Source organism: Arachis ipaensis, chromosome B04 (assembly GCF_000816755.2).
Source record: "Arachis ipaensis cultivar K30076 chromosome B04, Araip1.1, whole genome shotgun sequence".
In the NCBI taxonomy this organism is placed as follows: Eukaryota; Viridiplantae; Streptophyta; class Magnoliopsida; order Fabales; family Fabaceae; genus Arachis; species Arachis ipaensis.
The window spans coordinates 11859205-11882043 of NC_029788.2; the positions used below are offsets into that span (position 1 = coordinate 11859205).

Here is a 22839-nt window from a genome sequence, read left to right on the forward strand (position 1 = left end):
AAAAAATTTTTAAGTTGATGTCCATTTTAGTAATTTTTTTATTTAAAAGTGATTTTAAATGATACAAGCCAAACAACATTTATTTTACTATAATCCATTTTGATACAAAAATTATCAAACATAAATTACTTTAACACAAATTTACTTTTGATTAAAATCAAGTTTGTAAAATCAATTTTATATAAACTTCCGTTTACGAACGGTAATCCAAACACACATAGTTTGGTGGGCATAAAACCGTCTTGTAAAAAACCGATTTGTAAAACGATTGAACTGGCGGTAGTTGGTGAACCGGCGGGTTTTTTCAGGATTTCCGGTTCGAATATGTAAGCTCCTACGACGCCATTTCTCTTAGAAGGAAGAAGGAAAACCACAGCCACCCCACCCCTTTCAATCATGTCTCTGAGAATCAGAAACCTAACCCTAACCTAAACCCAGCCACCAGCCCACCATCACCATCCCCCATCGCCGAACTCTTCTTCTCCGGTAGAGGGTGCAGTCGCCGCCGGCGGGAACCGTGGGTGCCATCGCACTCTTCTCATCGCCGAACCCTTTTCATCTTTCCTCTTTTTCGACATCGTCGCACGAAGGAAGCGTTGACCCCGTGGCATCACCGTCGCGAAGGTTGCTCGGTCGATCGTCGTCTCTTCGAGCTCCCTCCCCCTCTCTGTGTGTGTGTGTGTGTGTGTGTGTGTGTGTCCGAGGTCTTCGAGCTCTTTGTCGCTCTCTGTCCGAGCTCACTTTCCTTCCTCTGTTGTCGTCAGCCCGTCACTTCCCCTTCCTCCGTCGCCGTCACTTTCCTTCCTCCTTCGCCGCCGGTAAGCACTGCTGCTTCAATTTAATATTGCTTGTGTTGTACTTTTGTTAATAATACTGATTCTGGGTTCTGTGTTCTGGGTTTTTTGATTTCTGATTCTGTGTTTGTTAATTTTGCTTAATCTGAGTTACTGATTTTCTGAAATAATGGTTGAATTGAATGATTCGGTTAAATATTTTTTTGCTGAGTTAATTTGTGAGTTAATTTTGTTGAAGCTTAATTTATTTTTGCTGGATGTTGGAGATGGAACAGGAACAACAGCCAGGAGACATTACTTATTCAATTTGTTGAATGTTGATGTGATTCTGAATTCAATTTAATTTGGATTCTGACTTTGGAATTGGATTCAATTTAGTTTTTGCTGCTGATATGTTTTCAGATTAGTTTGGATTCAGAAGTTAGAACCATATGGTTGATTAATTGATTAGAATCCCAAAAATTAAATATGATTATATGCTTTGGTTGTCTTATATTCAGCAGGTTTAGGAATTTGTAATTGAATTGAACTGTGTTTTTACTTTTGTGTTATGATTATATGCTTCTTAAATATGTTTTGTTTTATTGTTAAATTTTTTTTGTTCTGAATTTTTGTTGTTCATGTGATGAGTATTATTGTTGATTATTTGATTTGAATTTAGAAATTAATTAGAAATTTTTTATTTTGTAAATTTTTAATGATAAGCTATAGGTAAGTTATAATATGAAATTGTAAAATTTTGAAATTAGTTTCGAATTATTGAATTTGCATATTAATTATGTATTGAATTTTTAATAATTTCATTGTATATTTAATTAAATCGGTTCAACTACGGTTTGATTCTGGTTGGACTATTGAATTATTGAACCAGTCATTTGACCGGTTTAATAATCGGTTCGGTTCTTGCAACCTTGGGTAAAAGCTCCAACGAGATTACCTTAACGCCTTAGCTAATTAACTGTTTAATAGTTTATCTTTTTTTTATTCTTTTTAAATTTCACAAAAAGTGGCATCCCCGTCCTCACTCTTCTCCGTTCTCCATTATTACCCAAACTCACTCCATCTCTGCCTCGGCCTCTCCGGTTTGCTGCTGCCGCCGCCTACGCCTCGGCGTAACTGTTCTGCACTTCTGCTTCTCTCCTCGCAGCACCGCCGCGTCTGCCCTTTTCTTTCCTTCTGCACCATGGAATCATCAAGTTAGCTTTTGATATGTATAATCATTTATATGGTTGTGTCAAAATCTTAGCAGGTGTTACACTAATGAAATTGATGCTCAATGTGTTTGTTGCTGCCATGAGTGTTATTGTTACCAATGCCATGTTATGTTCGATCTTATAAAATGATGTAAGGTGAAAATTAGTGAATTTAGGAGAGACTTGTAGATGAATGTTGCTAAGTAAGAGAAATTTGTTTGAGAACAGGAAGGTAGATTGCAAGAAAAGAAGATATTTCAATTACTTCTGGTTTTGGGAGGGAGAGGTTATAATGAATCCAAGACAATATTGCTGGTGGTTCATATAAGTGCCCAAGAAATCAATCAAACAAAACAAAGAAAAGAAAAGAAATGAAAAGAATTGAAGCTCTAGTGAACAGAAGCTGATGTCACTGCAGTATGCTGAATGAATAGTAAGAGTTGCTTTATGAATTTATGCTGCTATTAGTAGGTGGAATAGAGTCTTCTATCTGTTCTAATTTTGCTACGATTTAGCTTAGTATGTTTGGTGATATAAACATGTTATTTAGTTTAGTTGGACTGGTGCTGATGAATTTGTTCAAAATTAAGGAAAATTGTTCACATTAGAATTTTTCTGCTTCTCTACCATGTTTTGCTTGTGTTCATATGCTGATGCTTCAAAACCTGTTTCCAAATATTGAAATTGAGACATGCTTAGTCTTCTACTTTGCAAGTATATAAAATATTGATATTGGTTTATTATGCTGTATTTTTGTCTTTATGGATGATCTATTGTAGTGTTCCTTTCTTACTAATTTTCTTTTATTAGGTTAAAAGTTAAAACCTTTATTCTTTATTTTTCTTTATTACTGTTGTACTAGTAAGAGCTTATCTATTTGCTTCAAGTTATTGATGTAAATAGGTAAATATTGCTCACTGTCTTTGTGTTTGTCATTTTGTATATATGTTGCATTTATGAAAAAGCCTAATTTGTTAGTAGGTTTTAACTGTGATAACATAATTTTGTTTACACCTATTTCTAAACAGGAAAGAACAAGGGCCATTAAGCTGGGCAACGGAAAGTTGTGGATTGAAGATCCTATGAACAAGTTGCAACATGGGTTTTCGGGCACTATCCTCTAAGTACAAACTCCTACCATCTTTCTTTTGGCCTCTTATTGATCACAAGCCCCGCTGCTATCACGCCCACGCTTCCCCAACCACACAAGTCTCTGGGCCATTATTACCAGACCTTGTGAATGAAATATCTCGTGTACTAAGTGATCACCGAGATCCTCGCCATGATCTAGAAATGTCTCTCAATCCATATTCAGCACAAATATCTACAGATTTGGTTGAACAGGTATTGAAGAGGTGTAAGAATCTTGGCTTCCCATGTCACAGATTCTTTCTTTGGGCTAAATCAATTCCATGTTTCCAACATAGTGTTGAGAGCTTCCACATTTTGGTGGATATCTTAGGAAGCTGTAAACAGTTTGCCATACTCTGGGATTTTCTCATAGAAATGAGAGAGTATTCTGTTTGTGAAATCAGAAGCGAGATGTTCTGGCTCATTTTCCGAGCATATAGCCAGGCAAATTTGCCAGACGGAGCAATACGATCTTTCATGAGGATGGATGAATTTGGAATAAAGCCAACAATTCATGATTTTGATAAGCTGCTGTACTTTTTATGCAAGAGGAAACATGTCAAGCAAGCTCAAAATTTTTTTGATCAAGTTAAGAATTGTTTTGTGTTAACTGCTAAAACTTACAGCATTTTGATAAGTGGATGGGGTGAGATTGGTGATTCAGGAAAGGCCCGTGCGCTGTTTGATGCAATGCTTGAACAAGGATGTCCAGTGGATTTGCTTGCATATAATAATTTGTTAGATGCCCTTTGCAAAGGAGGTAATGTCAATGAAGCTTCAGATATTTTTCATGATATCATGTCAAAAGGAGTTGTGCCAGATGCTTTTACTTACTCAATATTCATTCGTTCATACTGCAACGCAAATGACATGTATTCGGCTTTTAGGGTTCTTGATAGAATGAGAAGGTATGACCTTTTGCCTAATGTGTTTACATACAATTGTGTTATAAAGCAACTTTGTAAGAATGAAAAGGTGCAAGAAGCTTATCAGCTGTTGGATGAAATGATTTCAAGAGGAGTAAAACCGGACACTTGGAGTTACAATGCGATACTCGCTTTCCACTGTGACCATTGTGAGGTCAATAGGGCTCTAAAGTTGACGTCTAGAATGGTGAATGATAACTGTCTTCCTGATCGCCATACATATAACATGGTGCTGAAATTGCTGATTAGGATAGGAAGGTTTGACAAGGCAACTGAAGTTTGGGAAAACATGGGGGACAATAAGTTTTATCCATCTGTGTCTACATATTCTGTCATGATTCATGGTTTATGCAAGAAAAAGGGAAAGCTAGAGGAGGCATGTAAGTACTTCGAGATGATGATTGATGAAGGAATACCGCCTTACGATACCACCATTGAGTTGCTGCGGAATCGTCTCTTAGGGTTGGGATTGTTGGATTACATTGAAATACTAATTGGTAAGATGAGGCAAAGTACTTCCAGTTCAATTCAAGAATCAGCAAAAGTTATGAATGGTGATAGGGCATATCCTAATAATTTGAGGCATGATGAAACAGACATAGAAAGTGACTAAAGAAGTGGCCAATTATTTCTCTTTAACTGTTGTTGATGAAATACACCAGGCACCATTTTTTACAGCAGAGATCATATTGGAGATTTTATATCTTTGGGTAATGATCAACTAATGTATAATTTAAACGGAAGAGTGCTTATGCCTCCTAAACATCATTACATGTTAAGAGTGCATGGCCAGTTGAATTGATTGAGCATGCTCATATTGGAGAGTGATAATGTTTATGGAATCTTAAACCCAGGGCAGAAATGAAGGTGAAGGTTTGGAAAACTTTTGAGAGCTGAATTGCAAATCATTGAGGAACTACTGACTAGTGGCATGCTACAAAGTTTTTTATTGATTTGCAAGTTATTGTCCATATCCAGTGCCAGTGGATCAATAGAGTAGACATGTATCAAGTTTTAGAAGGAAGGGAGAACAAATTGAATATTGAAGATTAATACAAGAAGCATATCTTTGTCCCTTGAAAGATTAAGAAAATGAGAGAGATTTATGTAACTATTATTCTTTGCTTGTAACATATTTCACGGTTTTGTATGCTCTACATTTATATTGAACTTTTATTGCAGTGTCTGAACAAATAAAAAATGAAATGTATATTACTTTTAAAGTGTCATTTTTTAACATAAATTTAGCATCGTAATGAGAAGAAAAGAAACTTTTAAAATTTTTTTGTTGCCTATGGTATCTTTTAATCTGGCAGGTTAAAGATTAATCTGTTAAAATTGGAATTTGTCACTAGTTAATAGATTATTGCAAACAAAATTCGAATTTTCAATATTTGTTTAAGCGAACTAGTGAATTAACTACTAGATCAACTTAAGTTGGTTAGAAACTTTAAAATTTTATTTAATTGTGCTGTGATCGGTTCATTTTTGCATATTTATGTTGCTGATAGCCTGGATCATGAGAAAATCGGCCAATAAAATTAAAGTTGAAATTTTATGTCTATTTTACTGCGGTCAAGTAGAGTAGTCAATATAAATTTATTAAGCAGCTCTTGTAGCTCAGTTGGTTAGAGCACCCGTTTAGTAAGCGGGAGGTCTTGAGTTCGACTCTCAACAAGAGCATTGTTTTTCTCTGCCAACAAGCCGGCTTGCTTCTTTTTCGGGTTGTCCCTGTCTCGGTCCGACATCCGAGTGAAAGCGAAGGAGAAGAAGAAAGACAAGTGCAACAATAATGAACATCAGAATAGCGTTATTCATCAGCATCACAACATGAACCCAATTTCTCCTTCGTTTACTGACAAGTGCGGTTCCACAAAGCGGCAAGGCAACAACAGCACTAGCAGCATCAATCGGGTTCAGCACCCATGGATTACTTCAACCAGGTTCTTATAGGCCTCCTTCATCTTCAAGAACCCACCAAGTCACCAACACCGATGTCTTAAAGGATAATTTAAAAATTTTATTAAATTTTGTAAGATTCGAATAATTTTGTGTGTAAAAACATTTTTTTATAGATATACCTTTAATTTTTATTTTTTATGAATAAAAATATTAGCGTCGAAATCTTTTGTAATTTGAAATAATTATTTATTCATGTTCTTGTAATATGTGGAATTAGTATTACTCGAAATAGGAGGGCTAAAGTTTGACGACTAAGATAATTCTTTTCTTGTTTCATGACTTGAAAGAGACAAGAGGAGGACAAACTCCACCCAAATTATTATTATTATTATTAAAATTGAATAAATTATTATTTCTACTTATAAAAATAATCACTATATAACCAAAATATCTAGATGTATTCAAACATTACATTTTTTGGTAAATTCGTTAGTATTCTAAATGTTCACCATTCTCTATTTTTTTCTACTCTTTTCACTCTATATATAACTTATAATTTATATTTTATATTGCTAATTTGACAAATCAAAATGTGTCACGAAGTATTCTTTTATTACAATTAAAATAAAATTTTTTTTCCAAAACTAATAAATTCCATCTCTTCTTCTTTATCTTTCTCTCTCTCTTTTTTTTCTATATCTCTCTACCTTTTTGTTTTAAAAAAAATTAATAAAATAATATAATTCAAATAAATTCATAAAACTACTACCACAACAACAACAAAACCTTGTCCCATTAGGTAGGGCTGGCTACATGAATCAAACGACGCCATTGAGATCTATCATGTGTCATGTCTATAGAGAGACCATTTACATGTAGATCTCGTTTGACCACCTATAGATGGTCTTTTTAGGTCTTCCTCTACCTTTCATCTCTTGTCCCTCTTCGATTTCATCCACCCTCCTGACGGGGTGTTTTGTCGATCTTCTTCTCACATGTTCGAACCACCTGAGACGCGATTCTACCATCTTTTCCACAATAATTGATACTCCAACCCTCTCTCTTATATCTTAATTTCTTATCCTATCCAATCGTGTATGACCACTCATTCATCTCAACATCTTTATCTCTACAACACTTAGCTTAGTGCGATATAATTTACCTTTAAGTTTTAAAGGCACTTTTTTGTCACATATAAAACCAGACGCACTCCCCTATTTTGACCATTGACCAACTTACTTGGATCCTATGATTTACATCATGTTCAATCTCTCTATTATCTTATATGATGCACCCAAGATACTTCAAACTCTCTACTTAGGATGTTTTCTCCAATCTGTACCTCTATATTATGATTTTTCCTTCGACAGCCGAACTTACATTCCATATATTCCTTCTTGCTACGACTTATGCATAGACCATACACTTCTAGAGCTTCTCTTCATAAATCTAACTTCTTATTCAGACCCTGATTTTCTTAGTCGATAGAACTTTTTTTCATATAATCTTTTTTATAGTTTGATTTTATAAATCTTTAATTTTTTGTCATAATCTATAATGCCAAGACAAAATCGACATAATTTCAAAAGATTTATATCCCCGTAATATTATTAAAAACAAAAATATTAGTAAATTTCTATTATCCCCCACCCCCAAAACCAACCAGATTTTTAACGGTAATAATTTCTTAACATCATAATAGGATACAAAATCTGAAACTAAAGATGAAATAAAATAACATAACAAAAACAATTAAAAAATATTATAACATTAAGTGGCTAATTCAATTGCTGAAATACTATATATTTAGTTCCAATTCTAAAGTGAGCAGAAAATCACTCAAGAAAATGGGAGGTTCTATACACAAGTAAATGCATCCATACCTAGAAAATACCAAATTCTCGGGGGCAAAATTGTGGGTCATTTGACATTTCCATGTTTTCTGATGGAAACAACTGCAGTAGTGTTCTCTAAACAAACTGAAATAATTGGGACAAGATACTCGAGTGAGTCACTTGAGATTTTGAAAGATCCAAAGCTGCAAGATCATCTTCTGAGTTCAATGCGAAATGCTCAAACACTCAAAACATTCACATTTCTGTTAGAAGATGCCCTGGAACCGAAGACGGCTGCTGCTCTAACAATTCGCCGTTTGTTCCAAACCAGCTTCAGGACTCAATCATGTGAAAACAAACATTTAGTCATCCCATAACAACAGAATCGGTAGAGACTTTTTTCATGCGAATTTGACTTTCCCTGCAAAACCAATACACAAGATAGTAGACACATCATTTTATTGTAAATCTCTTAGAATAGTTAGATTGCAGAAATCAAGGTAACAGAAAGTAACAAGGTTCATTAACATTGAACAAGATCAAGGCATCACCGCATCAGCATCAAAGATTGATAGAAAAGGCGTTAAGTAGGATGAATATGTTTTCACCTAGAGTTGAGGGATCATTTGTAGTATCATAATCCAATCCTTCTCGAACTGAGTTTATCTCCATGGACGGTGACTTTGAAGCAATCAACTTGGAATACAAACACAGACCCTCTTTTGGGGACAACTGCAAGATAGCACAGAGAAAAGAAGTATTTAGCAATCATATGTTTGAAAGAAATAAATTACAGAGGAGATACTGAAACAAATAAAATCATCACAAATTCAACTTTACAGATGAATTTCTACATTCATATAAACATTATGAAGGACAATGGGTATCAGCCCCAATAAAGCGTCCTGTTTTCATTTGTAAACAGTGGAAGAATTACCTCGGAATTTATTATCTTCAGTAATTATCCCAAATGCTTCTGCAGTTTCACGAATCATGATGCCACAAGTTCCAGTAAAATGGATGATTTTACACTCCACAACTGCAATACATACATAAATATAGTACAGTCAGCAGATAACTACATATTGGGAGATTGATCCAAGAGCTTCGACATTTATTATTATAAAAAAAGAATTACTCATATTCAACAACAGGCACCGGCGACCTTTAGAAATTTGATTCATTTAATTAGAAAGTCCTAGCAACATGTTTTTTTCAATTGCATGCAACTGCTTCAACTGAACTTCATAAGCTCTTCCCAAGAAAATAAAACATAGGCTTTGATAATAACCTTAGCAGCAAAAGCTATTTTAACACGATTTTTAATACATAGTAACAATATACATAAGACCCAATTAGTTAGAGGAAAATAAATGTAATATCAAATTAGCAACAATATAACTGCCCTTGAAGTCAACATAATTAACAGTAACACATTAACTGCCACAAAAATGAGAACAGTACCAGGTAATAAAAACATGTTTTAGCAATTTTGAATTTCTGACAGCAGAACATTGAGTTCATAACTAACTGAAAAATAAAGAGAGTTCTCAAACCTAGAATAAAAGCACCATGTAGATCTGCACCAAGGAGACATTGAGCCAATTGATCTATCCTGAAATGTTGACAGTTAATGGTTATAACAGCTACAAGCGAAGAAACGATTAAATCAACTGTTCCTCCCATCCTTGGAGAAACTATTTAATTGATCAACAGACCAGAGGAAAACAAGTACCTAGTGGCTTTAAGAAGCTTCGCTATATAGTCATTCCACATTTCACGCATTGGCTTGAAAATGTTAAATCTGTAACCAAAGTGAATAATTATTGAAGAACAAGGAGAATATCATTCCCAACTGGATGAAACATTATTTTTCTCTAGCAAAGAATCCCAAAGGTCAGTGAAATGAACATCTCATTCAGAATAATAAATATGCCCGTGATCACAGAACTAAAATCATAACAGTTAACACCAACAGGCTAAAAAGAATGATACTTCAGAGACATTAAAATTACTTATGGAACTCTTGAGGAAGATCTAATGATCCCTTTTTCTTATGCTGTTTCATGGACATGTGTTTCTTCGAGCGTTTTGAATGAATTTGTAAAGTCCTAGCTTGAGAACCAGAAGCAATTGAACGTCCTTGTACAACATAATCAAGATGGATGATGTTGTCAATTTTGTAGCTTCTAGATCCATGCATGTACTTATAGCCATTATCCCCTTTCATAAAAAGCTCGTGCAGTGTGCTATCAACTGAACTTCTTCTATCAGTACAAGACTGCAATAGAAAATAAAAATTAGGGAGGTATACCATTTTTGAAATCTGAAGACAAAGAAACTTGTAAGAGACCTTCAAATTGCATCTTTCCATGGTATTGGATACAGAACATGTAAAAAATTTCTTTTAAGACCCTTAAATTATTCATTGCATCAACAATTATATCTCAGTGCCCAGTGTTAAGAGGAATTCTACTGTTGACTCTCTGGAATTTACAGGAAAAGATTGATGATAGAAGCTTGAATTAGGATTTTCATACACGCATGACACAAATTCAAATCAATGAAATACCTTGTCATTAGTTCTAAGCAGATTTTCGTTTACATCATGAGAAAGTTGGGCATATATTGGATCAGCCTCTTCAGTTTCTGCATACATACATACAAACGTTGCCTTCATAATGTCAATGCAAATTGGAATGCAAAATTCAGTATATTTGCATAAAACTTTCCAAAAAGCCAAAAAAAGAAAAAGATGCAGTACCTTTGATAAAGGTATAACCAAAGAAACTGAAATTCCCTAACAGCATAGAAATAAAAATGGTCAGCTAAAATGTCAAACAGGATACAGAGAGGTTCAAATATAAATTAAAAGAAGGAAATAAAATCCGAAAAAGAAATAAAAAAGTGAAAGTTGAAATACCTTTGTTGGGTGTAGGAGATGGTTGTGGTTTCGGTTTAGGATTTGGCTTCTGAGCATTAGGAGAAGCAGAAGGTGCAGGATGAGGATGAGATGGTTTGACATGTTCTCGGAGGGTGATTTTGTTTGCTTTCTCTTTGTTGAAAATCTCAGCTTTGGCAATAGCAAACCTTTTCTCCAAAGCTTCCAAAGTGCGTTTTCTTGAATCGGAATGTGCAGCCATAGCGAACTTATGTATGAATTAAACAGAGAGAGCAACAACACATAGATGGATACAACAGCTGCAAAGTATTCACGAAAACGCGGCCTTGGGAGGAGAAGAAGACGACTCTGCCTGCGGCGGTGGCTAGCGACGTTGGCGGCGCGGCACGGCGGCGAGAAGTGTGATTTTGATTTGGGGTAAGCGTTAGGACTTGACTGATCCTTACTAAACTTTTTTTGGGCATTTTTATGGTATAAAGATTTTTAATTTTTGGAACTACGGGCTAATACGTTTTTTTGAACACATTTTGGGCCTATAGTCAGTTTGGGATTTAATTGATGCCTTTAACTGAACAGCCCAATGCTGAACAGCCGAAAAAAAAATATATATAGTCATTCTAGTGTAACTCATTCTAGCATGACTATATTCACGTGATTAAGGTAACAATAATGTTTTAAAAGGTATTACTAAAATTAAAATAATACTTTTTAAAAAGTATTAATTAAAAATATTACTAAATATAAAAAAATATAATTTTAATTTTAACAAAATTTTTATAACTAGAAATATATATAACATAATTGAATATTTTTATTTAAAATAATAATTCAAAATAAAAAAATACATATTATTATGGAAATAACTCTTAGAAATGTTAAAGTTGTATAATAGATAATGTTCTTGCTTGCGAAATAGATCGGCTCTCAAGGGTGATTGCCGAGCTATGACCTCAGTGGCTGGGCCTCCAATCTTTGAATCCGAGCTTTTCTCCTTAAGGTGATGTAAATAATACGAGCAAATGAGAGGAGGGGAGTGTACCTGCAAAGGGACTCCAAAGCTTAAGTCAGTATATTGTATTATTCGAACATACTGAAGAGAATACTTTACCTTGCTTTATATGATAGGCTGTTCGTCCGTTGCGCTTTTGGCATTAAGGTCGCTTATAAAAAGGTGGATAACATATCTTTACTTGTGTACCGTTATATCGTCGGTTATGATGAAAAGCATTTATCTTACCGAGTTATAGCTCATGAATGGACGAGCTTATAACAGACTACGCCGAGTTATAGCTTATTCATAACGACCATATCGCAGCTTGACCGAGTTATAGCTCATGAATGGGCGAGCTTATAACAGACTACGCCGAGTTATAGCTCGTTTATTACGACCATATCACAGCTCCCAAGTTTGGCCTGTGAAGAGTTTTTAATGAAGCAGGTTGAGCTTCTTGATGAGTTATAACTCGGTTGGATAGGTTAATGAGTGAGCCCCCAGTTTAACGTACTTCATTAAAAAGGTATTATGTTTGTGACGTGGGGAGTCATGGCATTGTTTTGGGGAGGAGAGAGAAAGAGTAATGGATCATTAAAGTCTTTTATTTTTCCAAAGCAACTGCACCGTTTGATGTGATTGAGGTAGCAGTTACTTTGCAATGTGGTTAAGTTAATGGTTTAGGAACTGAGTTGCTTATCCCTGACCCTTAGTGTTGCTTCTTTGAAAACAGAATGAGTAAAAGAGGTATGCATGCTTTTTCTTTTATTTTGTAATTTATCATCTGCTTCTTTCTTCTTTGTTTTTTGCTTCTGGGTTTGGTTATGGGGTTTGAGAAGGAGAAGAAAGGGGAGATTGATTGGTCTTATGACTGGGTTAGTGAGGATGTGAAGGGTCGGGTATCTTTGTTTCGTGACGATGCGGCTGTGAAGGAGGTAGATGCAGGTGGAATCGTGAGGCCTGGGTCTGGAGTTCAGGTCGAGTTGCTGCCATGCAGTAGTGAGGATAGGGTCTATCATAGGGGGCAGGATTTTGAGTATTTCTATATGCATAGTTGTGTGTTGGAAGAACTAAGGGTGAGATTGCCGTTTACAGTTTTTGAATGTCAAATTTTGAAGCAACTAAACTGTGCTCCCTCACAATTGCATCCCAATGGGTGGACATTTCTGCGATGTTTTGAAATATTGATGGAGTTTCTTGAGGAGGATCCTTCTGTGAATTTGTTTTTTTTTTATTTCAAGCTAAGGGAGTTTGGAAAGGGGGGTGGGTTAATCTGAACAGTACTCTTGGATTTGGTATCTTCAAATTGTATAAGTCCTCTTTCAAGGACTTTAAAGAGATGTACGTAAAGGTGAGGAATGTTGAAAAGGAGTTTCCGTTTTATATTGACGAGTTCTTGGCTGAGAGGTTTCCGTTGTGGTGGTGCTCGGAACCCCAGAACATACTCGGGGCTGAAGTTATAACTCCGAGGAATGTTTGTATTATTGAGTTTTTGGTGGAACAAATTGATCGGAAAGACTTGATTTCCATGTTTGAACTGTTAAAGTGGGAGGAAAATAGGGCTGCTGTGGTAGAATATATGGGTGAGTTGTGTCTATATGTTATTATTTTACTTGTGTGTTTGAGCTTTACTTAGTTGCGATTTTGTTTTGTGAATCTGCAGGGGGTAAGTATCCTGGGGTTTCAGCTGCTTCACTTAGGTCACGTTTTAAAAGTAAGAACTTGGAGAAAAAGGTGTCATCGTCCAATCGCGAAAAAGGTGGTGGAGCTGGAGAAGTTAGTCAACCTCGTCAGGGGCGAAGGAAAGTGATTGCGAAGAAGAGGAAATCGAGCGTGGTTGATTTATCCGAGGATACTAGTGAGAAGGAACAGGGGTTTCTTTAGAGGAGATTCATGCTTTTGTTGTGAACCAGAAAAAGCTTCATGAAATGGCTGAGCATAGTGAGGGTTTATCTGTATGGGGGAGGAGTATCCCTATATGACTGTGGCCGATGAGCATTGTCAGTCTGAAGCTGACGTATCATTGGCAAATGAGGTTGGCGAAATGGCTGTTGGGCAGTATATGCAGGTCATGTATTTAGTTGTGCTATGTTTCTAGTTTTTGTTGGGAGTTATTTATATAATTTGTTTTTATTGTGCTTTGTAGGTGGTTGGTTTGAGGTTAGCTAGTTTAGGTCGTAGCCAGGAGCTGAAGCATAAGAAGATGTTGGTGGAGAATAATGAGGTTTTGTTGTTGAAAGAAGAGTTGAGTAAGTCTAAAGGTGCTGTTTCCGAGCTTCAGAATAAGCTAACTGAAACTAAGAAACAATTGAAGGAGACCAAAGAGAATTATGCCAATGATGTTGAGGATTTGAAAAAGAAAGAAGCTAATTTGGCGAGCATGGAAGCTCGACTGATTGAGGTAACTGCTAAGCTTAAAGAAATGGAGAAGAAAAAGAGTGATGAAATTTTGGATTCGTTTGTTGAGGGTTTTGAAAGGGCATCCTTACAGGCGAAGTTCCTTGTGCCAGATGCTGATCTGTCTGAGATGGATCCTGGGAAGATCGTCCGAGATGAAAAATGGTTGAGGATGATGGCGTTGCCGAAGATGAGGCAGAGAATGTTTAGGATATTATTGTAATCTTCCTTTCTTGTTTAGAACTGTTTATGTTTTTTGTGTTTGATGATGTGATTGGTAATACAATATTGATAGTTGCTATTTTGTAGCTTGCTAATAGAGTCGTTTGAATTTTTGTTTATTCGTGGCCGATTTGGATTTTGAGTATTTGAAAGGCCTTTGCGTAATTGATGGGAATTTCTGTTAAGAATATTCCTTTTAAAGTTTGCCGAAAATGCTCGGATTGGAATTAGGCGAGGATACTCGTTGTTTTGAGATCATAGGTGAAGTTGTATCTATGATTTTGTATTGTAAAAGCAAACATTGGAATGATGTAGTGAGAGAGTTGGTGTACACTTTAGTTAAAAATAATGAGATAGATTTTATTCATATAGTAATATTGGTAATCCTTTGGATACAAAGGTTCAGGTAGGCTAGCCTCGTTAAAACCTCTCCAAGCAAAACCCTTTGGAAAAAATCTTGGTAGTAGGAAAAAAAAGTACAAGCCTGTCCCTGAATTTTAACTATAGAACTTCTTTAGAGAGGAAATATTCCAAGTATTAGGTAGTGTTGTACCATTCATTGATTCTAGTCTGTAAGCTCCATTGCCGAGGACTTCTTTAACTCGGTAGGGGCCGTCCCAGGTTGCTGCGAGTTTTCCATGGGCTGGAGGTCGTCGTGCTGTTTCCGTCTTTCGAAGGACCAAGTCGCCTATTTGAAATGATCGGTTTCTGACCGATTTGTTATGTCTTCGGGCAATTGTTTGTTGGGCCGCGCATTGTCGAAGTGCTGCTGTTTCCCTTACTTCTTCAACGAGATCTAGCTCGGCTTGCCGAGCTTCATCTTGGTTGTCGAGATGAGTTCTGACCGAGCTGTGCGATATCTCTAAAGGTATCATAGCTTCGGAGCTATATACTAGGCGAAATGGTGTCTCCTTTGTTGATGATTGAGGTGTTGTGTTGTATCCCCAAAGGATTTCAGGTATTAGTTCGGCCCAGAGTCCTTTGGCATCATCTAGCTTTTTCTTTAAGGCATGTAGTATGATCTTGTTTGCTGCTTCTGCTAGTTCGTTTGTCTGAGGATGTTCAACGGAGGCAAAATGTTGTTTGACCTTAAGGTTCTGCAGAAAGGATTAAAATTTATGGTCGGCAAACTGGCGACCATTGTCAGTGATGATGTGGTGAGGAATGCCAAAGCGGCAAATAATATTTTTCCAAGTGAAAGAAATTATTTGTTGTGATGTGATTCTGGCTAAAGGTTGGGCTTCAACCCACTTTGAGAAATAATCAATTGCAACTAGTAAAAATTTTACCTGCCCCAGTGCCGTTGGAAACGGACCGAGGATGTTTAGCCCCCATTGATAGAAAGGCCAACTTACGTCGGAATAATGTAAGTGCTCGGCGGGGAGGTGTATGAGTGGTGCATGTTTCTGGCAATTTTTACAAGTCTGAACCTTAGTCTTGCTATCATGTTGTAAGGTCAACCAAAAGAAACCTGCGCGGAGGATTTTTGAAGCTAAACTCCAAGCTCATGTGTGTGTTCCGCAAATGCCCTCATGTGCTTCCGACAGGGCTAGGTCAGCTTCGTCTTTGTTGAGACATTTTAGCAACGGCTGAGTATATCCTCGGCGGTATAAAGTCTCGTTGAGCAATGTGAAAAAAGATGCTTGTCTTCGGAATCGTTTTATGTTGCCGACCTTATCTGGTATTTGACCTGTTTTCAGATATTGTATGTAATCGTCTTGCCAACCCTGTTCCTGTGTGACACTTAATACGTCTGTTAGACTTACACTTGGGGATGTAATATTGGATTGATGCAGTGTAGATAAGTCGGATTGTGTGCTGTCGAGTTTAGATAAGAGATCGGCCCTTTGGTTTTGTTCTCTTGGTATGTGTTGGATTTCAAAATTTGAGAACTTTGAAGACAAATCTTTTACTAATAATAAGTATTTAGAAAGGAGAGGATCTCTTACTTGGAAGAGGTCGTTTACCTGTTGTACTACCAATAAGGAGTCACAGTATACCTTTAGAGTGGAAATGCAGAGATCTAAACAAAGTCGGAGTCCTGCAACGAGGGCCTCGTATTCGGATTGATTGTTGCTAGCCTTGAAAGATAAGTGTAAGGAATGTTTTAGAATAAAGCCATCATCAGACTCTAGACGTATGCCGGCACCACAGCCCTCAGTGTTCGATGAGCTGTCGACATATAAGATCCATTGTTTTGTATGATCATCCTCTAAAGGGATAGTAAGTTCTGTAATAAAGTCTGCCAAGAATTGGGACTTAATCGGTCCTCTGATTGGTATCTGATGTCGAACTCTGACAATTCTATTGACCATTTAATAAGTCTGCCTGTGATTTCTGGTTTATGTAACACTTGGCGTAATGGGTGGTCGGTCTTGACATAGATAACATGACTTTGGAAGTAAGGTCGGAGTCTTCTTGCTGAGAAAACTAGTCCTAAAGCCAGTTTTTCAATTCTGGGATAATTGAGCTCGGCGTGTTGAAGAGTTTTACTGATAAAGTATATTGGATGCTGGGTTTTGTCCCTTTCTGTAACAAGAGCAGATCTTATAGCCCAATCAGTGACTGACAAATACAGGAATAAATCTTCCCCTTGGTGGGGGTTTTTGTAAGATCGGCGGTTGTGAGAGAGTTTTTTTAGTGTTTTAAAAGCTCTCTCACAATCGTCGTTCCAGTGAAATTTGTTTTTCTTTTTTATCGTTTGGAAAAAAGGAATAGATGTTGAAGCTAAGCATGGGACAAATCTGGATAGTGCAGCGAGCCTTCCGGTGAGGCGTTGGACTTCCTTGATGGTCTTTGGGCTCGTCATTTCCAGAATTGCTCGGCATTTGTCTGGATTTGCCTCAATGCCCCTGTTTGTTAGTAAGAAACCTAAGAAATTACCTCCCTGAACTGCGAAGGCACATTTTTCTGGGTTTAGACGCATGATGTAGTTGCGTATTTGGCCAAAGATCTCTAATAAGTCGTCAATATGGTTTTTCCCGAGCTGTGTTTTGGCGACCATGTCATCGACATACACCTCTATGTTTCTGCCGATTTGTTTGGCGAAGACTTTGTCCATAAGGCGCTGGTAAGTTGCCCCTGCATTCTTTAGTCCAAAGGGCATAACTTTATAGCAGCAATTACCGAATTTAGTGATAAATGCTATTTTACTTTGATCAGAGGGATGCATGAGGATTTGATTATAACCCGAATAAGCATCCATGAAACTTAAGGTAGCATAACCGGAGGCGTTATCTACCAAAGAATCTATGGATTGTAAAGGATAAGAATCTTTCGGGCATGCTTTGTTTAAATCAGTAAAGTCGACGCACATGCGCCACTTACCGTTTTGTTTCCTTACCATTACCACGTTTGCCAGCCAGGTAGTAAATCTGATTTCCTTGATGAACTCTGCATTGATCAGCTTTTGAGTTTCTTCTAATGATGCTTTTTTCTTTTCATCGCCGAGGTTTTGTTTCTTCTGTTGCACTGGTCGTGCAGACGGGTTTATTGCTAATTTATGGCTGATGATCTGTGGATCAATGCCGGGCATATCAGAAGGTGTCCATGCGAATAGGTCGGCTTGTGTTTGTAAAAAGGTGGTGATGGCTTTTAGTTCCACTGCGTCTAGGGATGTACCTACATAAGTAAATTTGTTAGGATTATTATGGAAATATACTTTTTGTAAGTCTCCTGATAGTGTAGGTCGTTCAAGAAAGTCGGCACGTGGATCGAGGTCGGCTAACGCCGAGCTGTTGGCAACGTGGTGGAGGTTATTGACTTGTTGTTTGGAACGGGTTGGTATCTTCATGCTGATGTTGTAACATTGGCGTGCCTCTTTATGATCCCCATGGATTGTTACAACCTGGTTGTCCTGCAAAGGAAACTTAACACATAGGTGAACTGTAGATACAATTGCGCCAAACTTATTCAAAAAAGGTCGGCCTAGTATGAGGTTGTATGGGCTAAAGCAATCTACAACTAAATATTGAATATCACATGTTTTTGAAAGAGGATGCTCACCCAGTTTGGTTTGTAACCACACTGATCCCAATATCGGCACTCGCTCACCCGAGAACCCGACAATGTCTCCTCCTGTTGACTGGAGGGCGTTGTCGCTAAGCTTCATTTTTTTGAATGTTGAGTAGAATAGAACGTCGGCGCTGCTTCCGGGATCCAGAAGTACTTTCCTTACCAACAGATCTCCCAATTGAAGGGTGATTACCACGGGATCGTCCAAGTTGTGTATGTTTGAATTAAAGTCGGCGTGTGTGAACGTCACTTGGGGGAGTAAAAGGTCGGCCTAGTATGAGGTTGTATGGGCTAAAGCAATCTACAACTAAATATTGAATATCACATGTTTTTGAAAGAGGATGCTCACCCAGTTTGGTTTGTAACCACACTGATCCCAATATCGGCACTCGCTCACCCGAGAAGCCGACAATGTCTCCTCCTGTTGACTGGAGGGCGTTGTCGCTAAGCTTCATTTTTTTGAATGTTGAGTAGAATAGAACGTCGGCGCTGCTTCCAGGATCCAGAAGTACTTTCCTTACCAACAGATCTCCCAATTGAAGGGTGATTACCACGGGATCGTCCAAGTTGTGTATGTTTGAATTGAAGTCGGCGTGTGTGAACGTCACTTGGGGGAGTTGTGTTGCGAGTGTAGCTTCGCGCTGGAAGCCATCTACCGAGCATATACCTCGGTAAGATCTCTTTCTGGCCGAGCTTGAGGATCCTCCGCCGGCGTATCCCCCTAAAATACAATTGATTATACCTCGGGGCTTTTCATATTGATTTGACGTTGTCCTTTCTTTTCCTCGGTGCTGTTGTTTTGACGAATCCTCGTTCCTGAAAGGTGTGGAACGCTTTTGAATGTGACTACCAATGTACTTATCGAGATGGCCTTGCCGAGCTAATCGTTCTAAGAGATCATTTGCTACCACACAGTCGTCAGTGGTGTGGCCGTGCTTCTGGTGGAAGGCACAATATTTAGATTTGTCTACGTTCTTAGTGTCTTGGTAGGTGCCGGCCTTTCTTGGTGGCTTGATGAGTTTTGAATTTAGAATCTCTTTGATGATATCCTCCCGCTTAGTGTTAAACTGCGTATAAGAATCAAAACGAGGTGTTAGTTTAAAACCTTTCTTACTATTTGGAGTTTTATCATCATCTCTATAAGCTTTTTTGTCAGGCTTCCGAGCTTGTCTGAGCTCCTCGATATTGATTTGGCCTTTGGCTTTCTCCAGAAACTCGGCAAGGGTTTTGGACTTGGCCACCGCAATTGTTTCCTGGAACTTCCCAGGTCGGAGGCCGCTTTTGATTGCATGCAAATGGACTTCGGGATGGAGGTTGGGTATGTTGATGGCGACTTTTGTGAAGCGAGTCATATAGTCCTTCAAACTTTCGTTTTGCCCCTGCTTGATGGTATTCAGATAGTCAGAGTCATGCAGATAGATTGCGGATCCGGCGAAGTGTTCTTCAAATAGCTTGGCCAGTTGCTGAAATCGTGAGATGGAACCTGCAGGTAAAGCACAAAGCCAATCAAGTGCAGGGCCATCTAAATAATTTGGAAAACAACGACATAAGACAGTATCTGATGCACCGTTAATGATCATTATTGATCGGAATTTCTTGAGGAACTTCTTCGGATCTCCGAGCCCATCGTAAGGCGTGAGAGTTAGTGGTAAGATAAACCTTCGCGGTAGCTCAAAGTTCATTACTTCTGGCGTGAAAAGACCCACGAGCTCGTCGGATTCGGTGTTTTCATCTTCAGGTTGAGCTCCCTCAACTCGGATGGTCTCCGAGACATGAGAAGGGTCAGAATGATGTTCATTATCTTCTGGTTGTTGGCGATGAATGTCGTTATTCTCGATCCGAGCATTGTTCAGCTCGGTAATCTGGGCAGCCATTCTTTGGTTTTCTTCGGCCATACGTTGATTAGCCTGTTGTAACTCGGTTACCATCCTCAGAAGTTCGAATGGTGAAAGAGGTGGTACGTCTGCCATGAGCATAAGTGAAGGTGGAAAGACCAAAAGAAAAGACTTATTTCTTCGGCCCCACGGTGGGCGCCAATTGTTCTTGCTTGCGAAATAGATCGGCTCTCAAGGGTGATTGCCGAGCTATGACCTCAGTGGTTGGGCCTCCAATCTTTGAATCCGAGCTTTTCTCCTTAAGGTGGTGTAAACAATACGAGCAAATGAGAGGAGGGGAGTGTACCTGCAAAGGGACTCCAAAGCTTAAGTCAGTATATTGTATTATTCGAACATACTGAAGAGAATACTTTACCTTGCTTTATATGATAAGCTGTTCGTCCGTTACGCTTTTGGCATTAAGGTCGCTTATAAAAAGGTGGATAACGTATCTTTACTTGTGTACCGTTATATCGTTGATTATGATGAAAAGCATTTATCTTACCGAGTTATAATTCATGATTGGACGAGCTTATAACGAACTATGCTGAGTTATAGCTTGTTCATAACGACCATATCGCAGCTTGACCGAGTTATAGCTCATGAATGAGCAAGCTTATAATGGACTATGCCGAGTTATAACTCGTGTATTACGACCATATCAGATAATATTAATTTTAAATAAATAAATATATGTAATTTATGATTATTCAATTATCTCAATTGAATTTTTAATATATAAATTTTTAGTTAGAAATCTTTCTTACGATATATGTATTAAAGATATCGAAAGATTTTTTTAATATTTTTTTATCCTAAGTTTATCTTCGTTTTAATTTTATTTCACTCGATGAATTTTCATTAAATTAAAATGTTAATTTTCTTTTAATGCCACCTTATATATCCATTCTTTTTCTCTCATGTCTCCCTTTTCCTAATGTAAATTTTTTCTTGTGCCACTTACTTCCTTTTTTTTCTTCTTTCAAAATTAAGAGTGAGATTTAAATTTAAGACCTATAAATAAAGATAAAGAAATTATATCATTCAAATTATAATTTGTTGACTAATGTCACTTATTTAATATGATACTTTTCATGTATTCATATTAGATTTTTTTTTTGGTGACTAAACAAGGAAAGAAACAAAGCAAAAACTATTCTAAATCCGAGCGGATGATTCGTTGGAGATCAACACTAGGCTCAGACCAAATAACATGATTAGAGTTACTCTTGGCACCATATTTAGCCATCCAATCCGCAGCTCTATTTGCTTCTCGGGACACCCATTCAACGTGAACAAGCCAAGGACGAGATAAAAGCTCCTGAATCTTGTGAACCAAATCTGTTACTTCAGATGGATACCCACTTGTAAGCTCATGCATGATGGGCAGAATGTCAAGGCAATCTGTTTCACATATAATATCCCTCAAACCGCAATCCCAAGCTAAAACCAGCCCCCTCCAAGCAGCAAATAATTCACATCTGATTATAGGCCAAGGGGGAATGCTTCCAGAGCAGCCCGAGATCCAATCTCCCTTAGAATCTCTAATAATACACCCAAATCCCGCTAAATTTGAATCCATATACAAGCTTGCATCACAATTAACTTTAAAACTATTGCCTACCGGTGGTTCCCAACACAGGCAATTTCGGAGAGACCTAAAGGCATTGCTTCGATTCCTGTAAACCTGTAAGTCCTTGGCGGTAATTCTGGCCAAGGCAACAACCTTATGGTCTGTCCAAGGGTTGTCAGTGTTGAATATGTCATTGCACCTATGTCTCCATACCCACCAAAGCCCTGCACCAAAGGACGCCTCATTGTTAGCCAAGGCCTTCCGAAACCACTCTTCAAGAGCAGTACCAGCCGTCGAGTCCAGGATACTAGGATCCAACATATACCAGATTGCCTTTGATCGTTCACAGTCTCTAAGACAATGTTCCATAGTCTCCTGCGCCTTGTTACATCTCTTACACATATCTGAAGAAGCTAAATGCCGCTTGAATCGAAAGGTCTCAGTTGGTAGAGCATCATGTAAGCTAAGCCACATAGTAAATTTGAACTTCTCTGGAATGTTTGTGTTCCACAACCAGTTCCAATTACTGTTGGCATTCCAATTTAATGTTTTCTTTAATAATTTATTCTAATTTATATTTAATTTACTATCAAACAAAATGAAAAAATACTAATTTTTGTGTTTTTATTTTTTATATTATGTTCTCAATATCTTATTTTATCATGTTCTCAAAATTAAATACTTTCATATTGAGATATGTTTGTTGAAGAGAGAAAATATCCTTTAAAGATGAGAGACATTTTCTTAAAAATTGGAATTCACAATTATCATTTCTGTTCGTGTATATTATAAAAGTCTATTATATTCCATGTCCACTTTAAAAAAAATTCAGAAGACCATTTATGTAGTCTTTTGCATTTTTTAATCAATGTTGTAATATTATTGAATTTTTTTTTGTAATGATAACAGTAGAGAAATAATTTATGCAATGCAAACATATTGAAGAGAAAGAAAAGTTAGTTTATTGCACCAATTTTAGTATTTAAATATATTGAATTTAATTTGTATAATAGATATAAAATATTTTGTGTATTTAAATTAATAGTAATATATTTTTAATATTAAATATAAAATAAGTAAATAAT

General features: G+C 37.2%; 3 protein-coding genes and 1 non-coding gene across 9 annotated transcripts; 2 read left to right on the top strand and 2 right to left on the bottom strand.

Annotated features, from left to right (window-relative positions):
- On the top strand, positions 332 to 5267 carry LOC107638931 (pentatricopeptide repeat-containing protein At1g52640, mitochondrial). 6 transcript variants are annotated; one of them, XM_016342324.2, is made up of 3 exons: positions 333 to 818; positions 2216 to 2420; positions 3016 to 5267. In XM_016342324.2, the coding sequence occupies exon 3, from the start codon at positions 3086 to 3088 to the stop codon at positions 4655 to 4657; it is 1572 nt and encodes a 523-aa protein (XP_016197810.1). In that variant the 5' UTR covers positions 333 to 818; positions 2216 to 2420; positions 3016 to 3085; the 3' UTR covers positions 4658 to 5267. The 6 variants fall into 6 exon arrangements, with proteins under 6 accessions (XP_020976414.1, XP_016197810.1, XP_020976412.1 ...); XM_021120753.1 differs by lacking the exon at positions 333 to 818 and adding an exon at positions 1857 to 2043; XM_021120755.1 differs by lacking the exon at positions 2216 to 2420 and having other exon boundaries at positions 332 to 818.
- On the top strand, positions 5654 to 5727 carry TRNAT-AGU. The gene has a single exon. It is a non-coding gene; the product is annotated as a tRNA-Thr (tRNA).
- Positions 7687 to 11137, bottom strand: LOC107638930. Its single transcript, XM_021120758.1, is given in 10 exon segments — positions 7687 to 8202; positions 8333 to 8486; positions 8488 to 8513; positions 8719 to 8820; positions 9338 to 9396; positions 9517 to 9585; positions 9797 to 10062; positions 10354 to 10430; positions 10546 to 10581; positions 10705 to 11137. Coding segments are annotated over 9 exon segments (999 nt in total). The 5' UTR covers positions 10925 to 11137; the 3' UTR covers positions 7687 to 8202; positions 8333 to 8342.
- Positions 18532 to 20277, bottom strand: LOC107636083. The gene has a single exon (XM_016339619.1). It carries the CDS (start codon positions 20275 to 20277, stop codon positions 18532 to 18534), a length of 1746 nt encoding a protein of 581 aa, XP_016195105.1.

Bases quoted from the DNA above. Each gene is read 5' to 3' on its own strand.
- LOC107638931 (XM_021120755.1), top strand. From the start codon at position 3,086: ATGGGTTTTCGGGCACTATCCTCTAAGTACAAACTCCTACCATCTTTC.
- LOC107636083 (XM_016339619.1), bottom strand. From the start codon at position 20,277: ATGGCAGACGTACCACCTCTTTCACCATTCGAACTTCTGAGGATGGTA.